This window comes from Myotis lucifugus, unplaced genomic scaffold, assembly GCF_000147115.1.
Source record: "Myotis lucifugus unplaced genomic scaffold, Myoluc2.0 scaffold_0, whole genome shotgun sequence".
Classification (NCBI taxonomy): Eukaryota; Metazoa; Chordata; class Mammalia; order Chiroptera; family Vespertilionidae; genus Myotis; species Myotis lucifugus.
Genome location: NW_005871048.1, coordinates 61,794,259 through 61,810,100, shown reverse-complemented (window position 1 = coordinate 61,810,100; position 15,842 = coordinate 61,794,259). Strand labels below are relative to the sequence as shown.

Below are 15,842 nucleotides of genomic sequence, written 5' to 3'. Positions count from 1 at the left end.
ATATTACCCTTTTACTATATAGAATAGAGGCCTGGTGCATGGGTAGGGGCTGGCTGGTTTGCCCTGAAGGGTGTCCTGGATCAGGGTGGGGATCCCCACTGGGGTGCCTGGCCAGTCTGGCTGAGGGGCTGAGGGCTGTTTTCACGTTGGTGAGTGACTGAAGCTCCCAACCGCTCCTTGTTTTCTTTTTTTTTTTTTTTTATTCTGGGCCAGCTTTACCTCTGAGGCCTCGCTGCTGAAAACATCGATACAATGTTGCGGTCTGGCTGGCTTTCAGTCCGGCTGGTTTCTGGGGTTTTGTTTAGCTTCTTATTTGCAACATAGTACATAGTTGCTTAGAGTTGCAGCTGAGAGGCCGGCAAGTTAGGTGGGGAACGTTGGAGTCCGCAGTCACTGGAGCAAGCAAGCCTCCCTGCTTGCTTCAGTGCATGGCTGCCGGCCGCCATCTTGGCTGACAGTTAATTTGCATAAGGATATGCTGATTAGCCAATGGGAAGGGTAGCGGTCGTACACTAATGACCATGTTTCTCTTTTATTAGTGTAGATAGTGGGAAAATGCATTTTTTCCTAATTTAGCAAATATTTTTAAGGGGCTTCTAAGATCAACAAATATATGTGAGTCTTCTACGCAATCACTCATCTTGCAAGAAATAAAAAGAAAAACGCCAAGAGCTCAATCTAAAGACTTTACTCATTTCATTTATTAATTCAGCAAATACTTGTTGAATATCTATTAAGTATGAGGCACTTTTGTAAGATGCTAGGAAAAGAGTTGAGCAAGACAATCAGGGTACCAGTCATCATGGAGCTTACATCCTAATAAGTAGGAAGATAAATACATGCTTTAATTAAGATGGTAAGTGCTGTGATAGTTTAAATGAGCCCTACATCATATGTTGATGGACCCAGGCAGTAGCTCATTAAATAGACAGTACTTGAATCAAGTCTGAAAGGATTTTAAAGCAATGACATAAATTTACACAAGGAAGAGGGGATAACTAGAGCAGGGGAGAGTTTAGATCATGCTCCTGGGAACAGTGAATAGTCCAGTTTTCTGGAGGTAGGCCACACCAAAGGAGATACTAGCAGAAAAAGTTGAAAAATTTGTGTTGATTCCCTAACAAGGCCAGCCTTACATGGGCAGGCAAGAAGTCTGAATTCAGCAAGCAATGGGGAAAGCAATGTAAGATGCTGAGTAAAGGAGTGGGTTGATGACAGGTGTATTTTAAGATTGATCCAACCAGAATGGATTAGAGTGGAAAAGAGTGAAAGGTATGAAACCCATTGGGAGACTATTGCTATTATTAAATATCTTTCATAATGTCACTGTGGCTTGTGCAAATAATAACGAAGCACATTGCCAAGCCAGCATACAAATGTAAGTCATTTATCATGGGTATGCAAAAAAATAAATAACCAAAGATATCTAGCCAGTCTCCCATCCCCATGTACCTCCCCCCATATAAATACCATGTTTCCAAACTCATGAATATAAAGATCTCTCTTTAACATTGTTTAGTATAGCTATCACATCCAAAGAAGGAGAAACCAGGATTCTACCCCTATTCAGAGCAGACACTCACAGAATGAATCCAGCTCCAGCCGGGAACCTCACAAGCTAGAACATTTGTTGAGGCAGCAACTATCCATCAGCTACCCAGCTACCCATTTCTTGTGGAACAGAAATGACTCAGCCTCTTTCTCCCCACATACATTGGAAATTCTGTTCATTTACTTGAAAACGGGAAGGTGGGGGCATAAGCAACAGTAATCTGTGAAGCCAGTCATTATTTCTGTGGTAGAGCAATGCCAGCCTGCAGCCAGGTTGACTGACAGACACATAATGTTTATGTGTATGAGAGAGAGAAAGAGAAAAGGAGAGACCCTTCCTATCAGTGTAAGAAGAGAGAAATGAGGAGTTTGACTTGAGCACTCATCATTCTCAAAGGGCATTTGTGCATTGATTCCAACAAAATTGTCCTTGGGCATAGCCACGTGAAAAATGTCTTTATGGTAAAATTTAGATTTTAGCCTCAAGCTAAAAATATGTGTCAAAGGATTTAGCTCTCCACCTGAAAGAGTTTCCATAGACGCCTGGATAAAACTCAGTGTGTTCTTGGCTCAACCACTGCATTATAGCCACAGAAGAACTGCAGCTCGGCGCTTACTGTGAACCTGTTCAATATCACATGCATTTGCACGGCAAGTCCTCTGTTTATTTTCCTTTCAGCTGGGAAGTCACTTCACTGCACCTGCTCATCTCCTGCCAAGTATTTATTTTTTGTCCAGCTCTTTCTGTTTCTCACAGGGATTTTTTTGTTTGCCTGTTTTTGAAAAGGACTGAATAATTCATAGCTCATTCAAAACTAAGAATATATATTTATTATGTATATGTACGTGTGTATATACATCTTTATATAAAGTGTGTAAGATATATAAAGGTATATAAGATATATACATATGTAAACTATTAATCATGCTATTAGTTGATACAGTATTTTACAATATTTTTAATTTCATGTTCTGAAATATTGTTCTGTTTTAAGGGTTCTGCTGCTTAAAATGATAGCATATAAGATCATTTACACAGAAAAGAAGTTGTCGTTGAGGTAAATAGATTTGAAAAATCAACATTTTATAAGCTTAAAATTTTTATCTGAATTACTTGATAAAATAATTCAAGAAACAATAAATACAAATACCTTGGTTTTGCTCCCACAATACTTAAGACACAGGGGACAGTGGGGACCACTGTATCAATGTATTAGACAAGCCTGGAAGGACAATGCCATGCGATCTGGCCTCATCAGGGACTATTCAGAGACCTGAAAGAGAACGAGGTACAAAAAAAGCCTCCAAAAAAATAGTTTATAGAAAGAAATATAACAAGAGCCCATGAGAAGAGTCCAAGCAACATATGAAAATAAATCAAAGGAATAAACCCTAGAATCTTATGAGAAAACATTGGAGAACACCATATATATTCCCAATCAAATAATAAGTGGACCAATAAACTGAAGCCTGTGAGTAGAAGTTGACGCATTGAATTATAAATAATTTGGTTCAACGAAGAAAAAGTTAGTTACTATAATTTTTGATAATATTTGTCAGCCTCTGCACCCATTGCCCAATTAGCAGATTTCTAATTTTCTGTAGAACAAACCTCTGGATTCTTATTAAAACCTAAATTCTTCCAAAAAATATCAAATAGAAACCTACTTAACTTCAAGATCATGTGACGAAAAAGTTATAATAATCAGAAATGGATTCTTTAGCTGTCACTCCAGAAATAGATTTTTCAATGGCTACTCCAATTTCTAAAAGCCATAGACTCTACTGTACAATTTACCATATAATGATGCCCAAAGAACCATATATTTCCTCTCTTTTTTTAATTAATAAGTCATAATTTATTTCTCCACAAGATTTTTCCAAAGTGAACCACAGAACATTAGAGCAAGCAAGAATTTGATAAAGCCAGAGTTAGGTCATATCATGAATTTCGCACAGTGCATTACCCTTTTTTAGTAGAACCAAGGCCTAAGTCATTCTCTCACCTCTAGGAGCATTTTTAATCATACCCAGCACAAGGCACCAACTACTCAGCCATGAGTTTGTAAATGATGAGCTTTGCATTCTGAATGACTTTTAAGGCATGAATGTGATTTCCATGCCTTGCTATCTATTGTACAGGTTTACTTTTTCGGGTTAATAACACTCATTTTAGAATGCAAGTGCATAGAAAGTTTAACTGCAACCTTCAATAACTATTAACTTTCCTTGTGCAGACCATCAAAGGGATGTAATTATAAGATGACCGGAAAACTTCATTTAATTAGGCCCCCAAAGCACTCCACTGCAGTGACCCTGCTTTCTCTATTGGTGTCCAAATGGAAAAGGTCCCATGCAGCTGCCTCCCATCTTGTCCCTCCTAGCCTTCTCTCTGTGCCTGTGGAGTGCACGGTGACAGTTTTATATTGGTTTTCTTGCTTCCACATGTGCTTTTTCCCCCCTTAGAGCATATGTTTAATATTTGGGACAGGACAGGATGTTTAAAGTTATGAAGTTATCAGTTTGTTTTCCTTATAAGGCACAGATGCCCCAACATGCAAAGTCCCAGAGCTCTTAATGTCCTCATAGCAGAAAGTGCCCACCATTGCATCTATGTTTACACAATTATTATTACCTAAATGGCCTAATGTTTTGATCCAGCACATTTTCACCATTTGCTGCCATTATGTTGACAGAAGACAACTGAATAATATACAAGGAAGAAATCAATGCTTTGATTAAAAGAAAAATGTGTCCAGATGACTTGAGGAAGTTGCTCCAATGAGCTTTCCACATATACTACTTTCATCTGTTCGTATAATCCCAACCTCTGCCGTAATTGGTGATATGGGTATTCAGTGCCTCAGTTTGAGTGGAGTGCTTACTCTGAATGTTTTTGTCATCTTTGCTAATCTTTGATTTTTACTAATTTAATAAAGGTATTTTAAAACCAAATGAGCAAATATAACTACAAAAAAATTTAAGGAAAACTCAAGCCACCAGCCTGGAATATGTCAGAATGTTCCCATTTGCTGATAAAATAGAGTATTTTTAAGTTCAGACCTAAATTTATGAAGGTAGACTAAGTGGTCCACCTATGTGAGCAGGGTGGGGATCTCAATATGGTTTGGAGGAAATAAAGGGAAGAATGAAGAGGGCAGGATGGAGGGGATGAGGTTACCTCCCAATCTACTCATGAGCCCCTACCCCCACCCTGACCCATGTCACAAGATCAAGCCATAGCTTCCTAGAACTGTAACTTACTGAATAGGAAACATCCTAGTGTACGAAATACAGTAGTTTCCCCTTATCCACAGTTTCTATTTCCGTGGTTTCACCATGGTCCAAAAATATTAAATGAAAAATTTCAAAAATAAACAACCGATGTTTCAAATTGCATTCCACTCTGAGTAGCATGATTAAATCTCATGCAGTCCTGCTCCATCCCACCTGGGACGTGAATCATCCCTTTGTCCAGCGCCTCCTTGCTGTATATGTCCCCCACCCGTTAGTCATTTAGTAGCCATCTCAGTTATCAGATTGGTTATCAGAAAGACAGTGAGCCCACATTCACATAACTTTTATTACAGTATATTGTTATAGTTTTTCTTTTATTACTAGTTATTGTTGTTCATCTCTTACTGTGCCTAATTTATAAATTAAATCTCATCATAGGTAGGTATAGGAAAAAACATAGCATAGTTAAGGTTTGGTATCCACTGGGGGTCTTGGAACGTATCCCCCAGGGATAAAAGGAGTCAACTGTAATAATATAAATGATGAGCCAGCCTGGCCGGCATGGCTCAGTGGTTGAGCTCTGACCTACGAATCAGGAGGTCATGGTTTGATTCCCAGTCAAGGCATATGCCTGGGTTGTGTGCAGAAGGCAGCTGATCAATGACTCTCTCTCATTATTGATGTTTCTATCTTTTCTCTCTCCCTCTCTGAAATAAATAAAAATATTTTTTAAGAAAAAATAAATGATGAACCTGAATCTACTATTCTGTTTGCTTTATAAGTCTCAAATTTGGTTAAAAGGGAACTAAAAGCACAAGTTGAACAGGAAATAATCCTGGATAGAATCATCTCCAATGTTTCAAATCAGTTCCCAACCTCCACTCCAAGCATTTTTTTTTAATCTTGGGACTAAGCGGGAGCTTTAAATACTGATTAATTCCACAAGTTATCATTAGGAGCTAAATTTTGGATATATTTTTTAATCTTGATCCAAATACTGTTAAGAGATATATTCAAAAATATAAACATATAGATACCTTTCTAAAGAAATATATGACCCAGAAATTATAGATTGGTTGAGAGATAGGTGAACTGGAAAGTTGATGAAAGGTACTCATTCTATAGAGAAATAACTATGCAGTTGGTGTGGAAGGTTTTCCCAGAAGTACTTCACTTTGTCTGAATTCTACTCTGCAACTGAATTGCCAAAAGGTTATTATTAATTTCCCTTTAAAATTAGGGCTTCCTAAAAAAAATTGTGATTTAAGGTTTGAAAAATGACATAGTCTAAAATGGGGACCATGTGAGCCAGCCATGTAAAGTCCCATCCCCCAAGAGCCAGGAGTCCATCAAAAAGTCAGTTTTTGTGCTACTGAATAGTGGTCTTTTCACTGGAAATGCCCTACCCTGTAGGATGGCCCTGGGGTCTCTCAGGAGAGATTATGAACTTGGACTGTAGTAGGCTCAGGGGACTCCGCATGCAAAATGTGTGCCAGGTCGGTGACAGGTACTCATCCACCCACCAGGATACACAGATCCTAGCAGGTAAATTAAGCAATTTTTTTAATCCTCACTTGAGGCTATTTTTCCATTGATTTTTAGAGAAAGTGGAAGAGAGAGGCAAAGACGGAGAGAAATATTGATGTGAGAGAAACACAGTGATTAATTGCCTCCTGCACACGCTCTGACCAGAGCCTGGGACCGGGGAGGAAGCCTGCAACTGAGGTGCATGCCCTTGACCAGAATCAAACCCATGACCCTTCGGTCCACAGGCTGATGCTCTATCCACTGAGACAAACCAGCTAAGGCAATAAAGCAATTTTTAATGTATTAAGTTCCTTTTGTTGTTACCTTTTCTATTTGACAATACAGTCGAGAGAGAATGAAATGTTCTCCTGAGATCATTTGGCCATTGGTTTTCCCAAGTATTTAAAAAATGGCAATAGGGATACTGCATTTATAAATCAGTATTTATTATAGAACTTAGAACAGTGTCTTGTACATAATAAATCCTTTATACATATTTTTACATTAAAAGAAATTATTGTAAATAATTTAAACAATGGTGTATTGCATTTTCAAATGGCTAAGGAAATGCAAGGATTTGCTTTGCTTTAAGAACATTCTGATGAATTATTGATCTTTTACATGTTTATACGTTTAGTGCAATTTCTTTTCTTTCTCACTAGAAAGTTGAATCTGTGAGATAGACTGCCGTTCCCTGTGGGACCTGCTTTGGCTGTGAACTGAAAATTTATAAGTTTCTCTTTACCAGAATCTAAATTCAATACTATACAAGGAGTCGAGCTTTGAAAGATGCAAACGTTGGAATTTCGTAACTGTTCATGGGGAAATAAGGCGAAAGCATTATCTGACAATTGAAGATAGAAAATAATTAAGGCTGCCATATAAAGTGCCACTGGAAGGTTGAAAAATATAGATTTGCTGGTCTTTTCATGAAAATCTGTGTTTCTGCTTTTGTCAAGACAAGAGCTGGCTCACTGCCCCGGCTTTGCAAAGTGACTCTCTGGAGGGCAGTGAATAAATATGACTGTCTCTCCCGCACTGAGCAGGAAAAGCCAGTTCTGATCACTACAAGTGATGTGTGAATCATTTGGGGGGCGGGGGAAGGATTGACAGAGCAGGAAGAGTTCCTGTTCCATCTTTGGTAATTAAACTTTAACAGAATAGGCCTTACAATTCTAGGCAATGTAAAAGAGTTATTCTTTTTTTGTGTGCATTTCATAGTTTTTGTTTTGGGGTTTTTTGGTTGTTTTTTTAACTTTACTTTTATTGTTGGAACTATTACAGATGTCCCTATCCTCCCCCCCTTTACCCATTCATGTTTTATTATGATTAGGAGTGAGCCGTAATATGAGTAATCTGTAATAGCAAGTATCATGAAAACAAAAGCACCGAGAATCCGGCTCTTGGGCCCTTCAGATGATGGGTGCTACAAGAGATTGTTTTTGTGTGTGCAGGTGTCTTTTTAAATATCTTCTGAGTAAATTAATCTTATTAAGCTAAGTGTATGTACAATCTTCAGCCTAAATTCAGTGGAGGGGAAGAGAAAAAAAGACCTAAAAATAAAATGTTGATGAAGTACACTTCTTCTTCAATCTGAAACATCTGGTTCTTCCAAGTAGTTCCTATAAAATATTTCCCACCAGAACCAAAAAGAAACTGAAAGGGATTTGTTACAGGACCAAGCAAAGGGCATCCCCTTTGGTGCAGTAGTTGAACGCTTTCTGGGTGGCTGAATCCAGGTGAAGCTCTGGACTGACTCAGACATGAATGAGAGAGCACCTGGCCTCAAGGTGCTCACAGTCTAGTGGGTGGAGAGACACTGTGTGGAAAGGGCTATGGTGCAGACATATTTGAATTCAATGGAAACACTAAAAGTATCTCAGTCATTCAGCCTGGGTGCATCTGGCGAGGCTTGACAGAGAAGCTAATGTCCTACCTGGGACTTGAGAAGTGACAGAATCCACCAGTTAGTCTGGAGGAATAGACCATCTGGGCCTGGAGAACAACATGAGCAGGGGCTCTGATTTGTGAATTTTGGGGGGTAGGCCAGAGGCTAACAGAGAAGTGTTAAGGATGAAGCCTTGGGGGACCCCAGTAGATAAGTGATAAACCACAAAGAGTGTGAGCAAACAACACCTGAGAAAGAGAAAAGAAAAACAGAAGAGAGAATGGTGGTGCAAGAGCCGTAGGAGACATTTCAAGGAGAGAGCAGCCCACATTGTCATAGAAAAACATATTTATTAAGTGAACTATGAGAAAAGGCTTTCACAGTGACAATATTCTTTTACCAATAAATGCAATGGCCATATTTTGCTCACCCGGTGTTAGTACGCTATGCTCTAACTGTGGATCTTTATTTTTATTCCACCCTCTTCTCCCCAACCCCTCCCGCTGACATGAAAAACATTTCAAAGGTTTTTGGAGATAACAGTAAGGAATTTATAAAGATGGCACTATGCCAGGAAACCCAGAATAACATGCCCCAGAGCAGGAGGGTGCAGAATTTCTTCCCTACGAAGTCCTCAGTAGAGGTTGTATCATTTTTCTTCAATGCCTCTGCCAACAATGTCACTTTTTCCATAGAGTCCACCTAACTACACTGCGAAGTGGGTGGAATTATGTCCACTTTACAAAAGGGGAACCTGTGGCTCATGAATCCCATTGACCTGCCTCAGAGGATACCAGTTGCACGTAGTAGAGCAGAGAAAGGAATCCAACTTCATCTGTTCCATGTTCTTTCCACCTGAACAGCATTTCCTGAACTTCAGACACTTACAAATGCTGTTATGATTGTTGTCATATCTACTCATCCCCTACACTATTATTCATGCAGTATTTTTTAAGGTAAACATTAACTTAATGTTTACTTTTAAAAACCAAATATTCCAACATTACCTTACTTGGAAAACCAGTATCACTTACCAAGTAGAGGATGATTGTTAAAATAAAAACAAATTTTAATGAAAAATAAAAACCCAAATTAGTAAGAATGTTATTAAATGCTAGCTATATGCTGCTATCTGTCAATGACCTTGAATCTGAGGCCTGCTTTTTTTTTAAAAAAAAGGAAGGTTAATAAATGTTGAAAGGGATTCTAAAAACATGCTCTACCCTTGCCTTTTGAGAAGGTTAGCATCTAACAGCATGGTACTCTCTCTCAGAGATTAAACACCCTGCTTTTCATTGAAAAATAAATAGGATATGATCATCTCCCTTTGGCATGTTACATTAAGAAAAAGAAGGGTACCAAGAAGTTATCCTTTCAAGGCTGAGAAAAGCCATAAGGAGGCTGATAAATTATAATAATCCAGGGCTCATAGTTTCTGAGGCCACCTGATTTTTTGTCAAGCATAAATTTCCTAGAAGATTATTTCTAGATATTTGTGTTGCAGAGTCCAAATATGCCATTCTGTACATTGCATTGGTTATATTTATGACTTTTAAACAATGTGGCTTAATAGTTTCCTTAGCAATGACTAATTTCCTTCTATAGGAGCTAAAGGGCAAAACAGAATCCCTGCTCTCAGTTCAGTTCAGAGTCAGAAACTGGAGAACATGGTGGCCAGGCATAGATATGGAGCCAGGCATTGGACTGGACCATATACCCTGATATTAGAGGAGCCTCCTCCTCCTCCTCAAGATATCAGGGATCAATCACCATAGCTCTGCCCTCATGGGACTAGTCCAGGTGACTGACAAAGCAGGTGTTTTGTTCTTGGACAGAGTCTTATTCATAATCTGATCCTGGGGTGGTGTTACCAACAAGAACCCTGGAATCTCGAAGGTAAATCCTCCAGGAAAAATGCAAGATAATCTGGTCTATATAGATTTCCACTTTATAGCAACCAATTCCTGAAATAAGTCCTAGGTGTGTATATAAAGTGAACCACATTAAGAAAAAATATTTTGAAATAAAACAAGAAAAAAAAAGATCCTTCAGATGGTATTTTTCTTCACTCGCTGAGTTTTATAGATGTATTTTTTTAAAGCTTGAGTTTAAGCTAAGAAAAGAAACCTTGCTTTTTATGGCAAGAGTTCTTGAGTAGAAAGACCATTTATAATAGAAAGCATCTTGCACCAAAGTTTTGGTAATCAGAGGGGGAACACGCAGAGTAGCTTTGTAAATTTTGACTTTGAAAGGCCAGTGTAATGTAAATATGACTTCCTAGAGTGTAAACAGCAGTGGTTTGAAAATAAAAACTTGTACAAAACAGGCAGCTATCTAGTTAGAAGAAAATGTGTCTAATAAGCATGTGTGTATGAGATGCCTTGAATATTTTCTACTATACTGTAATTACTAAAGATGTAAAATTTCCAGGACTCCGAAACCATGAGAAAAAGAGTTTATAGGGTATTTTTTTCCTCCCAGAAAAAAGACAGCTATGCTTTTTGGTATTCTTTACATATTTAAAAGTAACTTAAGAACACAAACCATAGTGTTCTCATGTAAATTACATACTTGGAAATGTTTTCTATTATTAATGAAGCCACAAGCTCTTAAAATTTAAAGAATCAACTATCTCTTAGACAACAGTTGAAAACATCAATATAAAAGTATAATTATATTTATTTGACTTAGAATCTCTATTGTGTTATAGATTATACTCTTTTTGAGAAAATCCAAAAGCTCAACAAAAATATGATTTAATTACAATGTTTTTCACTACCAGGAGCTTCTGTATCCATTGTCTCCAGCTGACACTTAGGAAAACTGACTTTTTTCCCAGACATGTACAAACTTTTCTATCCTTTACCATCCTGGATTTTGGGTAATTTGAATGCATTCTCAATATGGACTCATTTTTCTCTCTCCCTAAAGGATTGGGGAGGTCAGAGTCTAGGCTGAGGATGTACTTTAATGGGACTGTGGTGGATGCAGAAAGGAGGTGGACTAGAAATTTGCTTTATAATCTAGTCAAGTGCAAAAACTCCTCCCTTCCTAGACCCCTACTGGGCATTCGGGCTGCATTAACAATGTGTGTTAAATGATTCAGTGAAGGAAGGAATCATTACTTTCTTTTCTGCCTATAAATCTGTATTCTAAGAATCTGCAGCAGCCCAGGGATTTTAACACCCAGTCTCTGTTCCTGTGTATTCCTTGCAGTCCATCTGTATATTTTTCTACAAATATCAGTGCTACGTGGTTGGGTGTTTTTTTGTTGTAGTTCTATTTCTATCTTTTGAATATATCCAGCTTCTCAATATTATTAGGAGACACAGTTAGACACAAAATTCATGTCCTATTGAAGAAGTGTGTGATCATTTCTCCTTTAAGTTCTCCCATTCTGTTTTCATGATACTTGCAAGTTTATCTCTATCTTTCTCTGAGTCTTACACATTCATAACTGGCAACTTCTTTTCTAATCCTTATATTTGTAATTAACCAGACATGTCCTTTTTGCAAATTTTTCCTCTAATAGCTTTGTCTATCTTTCTGTCCATCCTTCCATGTGCTCATCCATCCTATCACAAAATAATCTGTAGAACCTACCTTTAAAAGATTACATTATCAATTCATGTACTTATTCTTGAAAAAAAAACACGTTTGCTCAAAGAATGTCTGCAGGGAAAACAATGGTCTTGGTAAATAACAAGGCCTCTTGCCTTTTACATTTTGGAAATATTTTATGTTATGAAGATGTATTCCTCTCCTGAGAGTTTGGGTATTCCTTTTCCTGGCATTCCAAGGGGCATCTTAGCTTCACATAAATGTTTGAGAGCCTTCTGTGTACACCTCCTTGCAATGTTTCTTGCCAAGAATGCTTTGTGGGTGATATCTGCTCCTGTGGTGATGTGGATGCCACAGAAGCAGCAGGCAAGGAAGCTGTTAAACAGACTACTATGTGCCATTTCATCATGATCATCATGTCAAGTTACCAAGTTACTTCTGAGATTTTTCAGGACACTTGATGCAGACATCAATGAATTTAATTCTTGATAGAAGCTTTTGGAAATGTATATTTCATTTAGCACATATTGCAAGTTCTGTTATTTTCCCTGCTCAAAATAATGTCTGGCAGTATGGAGACCTTCCATATACTATCCTTCATTCACCATTAGCCTAGGGGAGAAGGTAAAGAAAGATACAATATAATGGCTAAGTTTTATATAAATGTATACAATGTGTTAAAATTAGCAATAATATCCTCTCAGAATTATTGTCAAATTGTGTTTTAGCCCAAAACATATCACCTTAGTGATACAGGCAGATTTTACCCTCAAGACATCAGATAGGTAGAAATTCACTTGGAATGGGTATTCAGATATGAAAATAAGTTCATACCTACAAAATATTCCAAATTCATATTCTAAATCCATATTCTTTCTCTCTGCTTTGTTTATATTACAATGTCATAATGTTTTCGGTTTTCGGGAAGTTGAGGTATCCCTTTCCCCACTTAGTGCTGGCGGGGGGGGGGGAGTTCCTTACGATATCTTGAGAAAAAATACATATTTCTTTTCTTATGAATGATTTAAAATGCCCCTGGGATATAAAAGTACATGCCAAGCTAGAAATTGTAATATTTTTTAAACATATAAGTATTTTCATTTAAATCAATACATTTATGTGCACCTACTATGCACCATAAACCATGTCAGATACTACCAAGCACACATAATAAAATGATTTAATTCTGGTTTCAAAGGAGTTTTTAATGTAATAAAAGGCAGTGATGCTGTGTAACAACTCACAATTTTAGCTCACACATCTGTGGCTTCATCTGGGCATTGGTTGCCCCCAGCAGGGCTTGGTTGAGCTTGACTCTCAGCAGCAGGTTGGGGCCAGTTCTGTGTGCTCCATTGGTTTCTCCTCATCCTAAGATCAGTGGACTAGCCAGGCATGCCCAACCACACCAATGGCTTTGGGCACATCACTTTCCCTGCAATTCACTGGCCAAAGCAAGTCATGTAGCCAAGCCCAACATCACTAAACTAGAGATACTCTGCCTGAGAGGAGCTATAAAATCTCGTGACGAAGGATGTGGGATATAGGAGGGATGCAAAATTGAGAAATTAATACAATGCAAGCACATTAGGGGAAGATAAGTTCACAGATACCTATATTATGAGGACTCAAAGGGAAAGGAATTGATTATGTCCCAAAGACACCAGGAAAGTGTTCTTAGAGGGGAAGGCATTTGTGCTCAGTCTCAAAGGGTGTTTGGATTTCAAGGGGCAGGCAGTGAGGTAGAGAAGACAGTAATTCAAAGATGCTCCCTGAGCAAAGTTGTGGACATGTGAAGGACATTTTCAGTGTTAGGTTATAAAGCAGTAAACTAACAGAAGAAAATTATTGCAGTACAAAAAGTATATGCATATGAAAACTGCAAATAGACACTCAGTGGAGATGTAGGTGTCAGAATTTTGTGTGTTGTATGTTATTACTGGAAGTTATTTGAAAAAATGAGTGTTTGAAAAGTCCTAAGGTGGAAAGGCACACAACAATAGAGTTTTTAAGTATTTAGAACTATAATTGGAGCTGGAAATGACTTTGAAATGAAATCATCTAGCCCAACTCACTATTTCAGATGAAGAAATTTCTATTTTGGAGAAAAAAACTACTCTCTCTCTCTATCTATCTATCTATCTCTATCTCAATCTTTTAAAGGTAGGCTCCACATGTGTGTGCGCGTGCATGCGTGTGTGCGTGCACATGCAAAATATATAAAATATATAAACATAAGTAGAGAAAATAAATGTCTTCCTAGATGAATATATCCATTATAATGCAAAATATATAATACAGATATATTTGTAGAGAATAAGTTCTTTCTCCTACATCTAGATTGAGATAGGGGGATATGAAATGAGCAGACTCCTTATAGTAGTATTCTGAAGAACATAACTCCTCATAAACTTAACACCACTGTGTCTTCCTCATCAAGTGATCTGTTTGGTTCCAAGGAACAAATTTAACTCACATTATTTAAATGCAAAGGGAAGGGGTTATTAATAAGAAGAAAAAATAAATATGGCCATGTATAGTCAAGGCTTAGAAGTACCAACCTGAAATCTAACAAAGGAAAGGGGTGCTCCCCAGACCTGGGTCCTCTCCTTTGGGGTTCAGTTATCAAAATATGGGGGGGGGCAGATGCTAGGGGGCAGGTGAGACAAAGAGAGCAAACTTTTTCTACACCCACTGGCCCAACTTCCTTTCTGAAACTCATGCTCCTCATTTGTAAATGAAGCATATTTTCTGCCTAACCAAAATATAATTAGGAAACTAAATCAGTTCGTGTTCATAATATATGAAGTGTCCCTCCAGAATAGAAATAATGAAACTTTGAAGTTGTGCCCTTTAGATACTCACCATTAATTGTAGATCAGAGGTCAGCCAACTATGGCCCTTAGGCCAAACCTAGCTGGTTTGTTCTTAAAAAACAAAGTTTATTGCCGCTTCCATGCCTATTTATTTACATATTGTTTATAGCAGCTTTTTGCACAACACTGAGGTTGAGTAATTGCCACAGAGACGGGGCCCATATGGCCTGCAGTGCCTCCAATATTTCAGATCTGGCCCCTTAGGGAAAAGTTTGCCCATCCCTGGTGCAGAAGATGAGCTCCTCTCTGAAACTAAACCTTGCATGAGCTTCTGCTTCTGGTGATGGATTCAGCAGGGTCTGCCCTGGATGGGGATCCGTGGAATGAGGAGGTCACCCCACATTTGCCGCCTCCTGGGGCTCCTCTGGGGCCGTCACTAACCCTTTGCTCTCTGTCCTTTGCCAGACTCCGACCTGAGCATGCGCACCCTGAGCACGCCCAGCCCAGCCCTGATATGTCCACCGAACCTGCCGGGATTTCAGAATGGAAGGGGCTCATCCACCTCCTCGTCCTCCATCACGGGGGAGACAGTGGCCATGGTCCACGACCCGCCCCCCACCCGCCTCACCCACCCGCTCATCCGGCTGGCCTCCAGGCCCCAGAAGGAGCAGGCCAGCATCGAGCGGCTCCCGGACCACTCCATGGTCCACATCTTCTCCTTCCTGCCCACAAACCAGCTGTGCCGCTGTGCCCGCGTGTGCCGCCGCTGGTACAACCTGGCCTGGGACCCGCGGCTCTGGAGGACTATCCGCCTGACGGGCGAGACCATCAACGTGGACCGCGCCCTCAAGGTGCTGACCCGCAGGCTGTGCCAGGACACACCCAACGTCTGTCTCATGCTGGAAACCGTGACTGTCAGTGGCTGCCGGCGGCTCACGGACAGAGGGCTCTACACCATCGCCCAGTGCTGCCCGGAGCTCAGGCGCCTGGAAGTCTCAGGCTGTTACAACATCTCCAACGAGGCCGTGTTTGACGTGGTGTCCCTCTGCCCGAACCTGGAGCACCTGGATGTGTCAGGTAAAGGGCAGCCAACCTGCCATCTTGGGAGGGGCCACTTCTTGATAACCATTAAAGATGGAGAGTAGGTGGGAAGGAGCTGACTTCCAGAGAAACTGTCTTTATGTAATCACTAGAGACCCGGTGCACGAAAATTGTGTGCAGGTAGGTCCCTAGGTCTGGCCTGCGATCAGGGCCATCTTCCCTGG

General features: G+C 39.4%; 1 protein-coding gene across 2 annotated transcripts in view; it reads left to right on the top strand.

Annotated features, from left to right (window-relative positions):
• Positions 1 to 15,842, top strand: part of FBXL7 (F-box and leucine rich repeat protein 7) — a 318,017-nt gene that overhangs the window by 292,976 nt on the left and 9,199 nt on the right. For both annotated transcript variants that reach the window (XM_006081497.3, XM_006081498.3), the window contains exon 3: positions 15,043 to 15,654. In XM_006081497.3, coding sequence (XP_006081559.1) covers positions 15,043 to 15,654 — 612 coding nt within the window. The remainder of the gene's footprint in view (positions 1 to 15,042; positions 15,655 to 15,842) is intronic.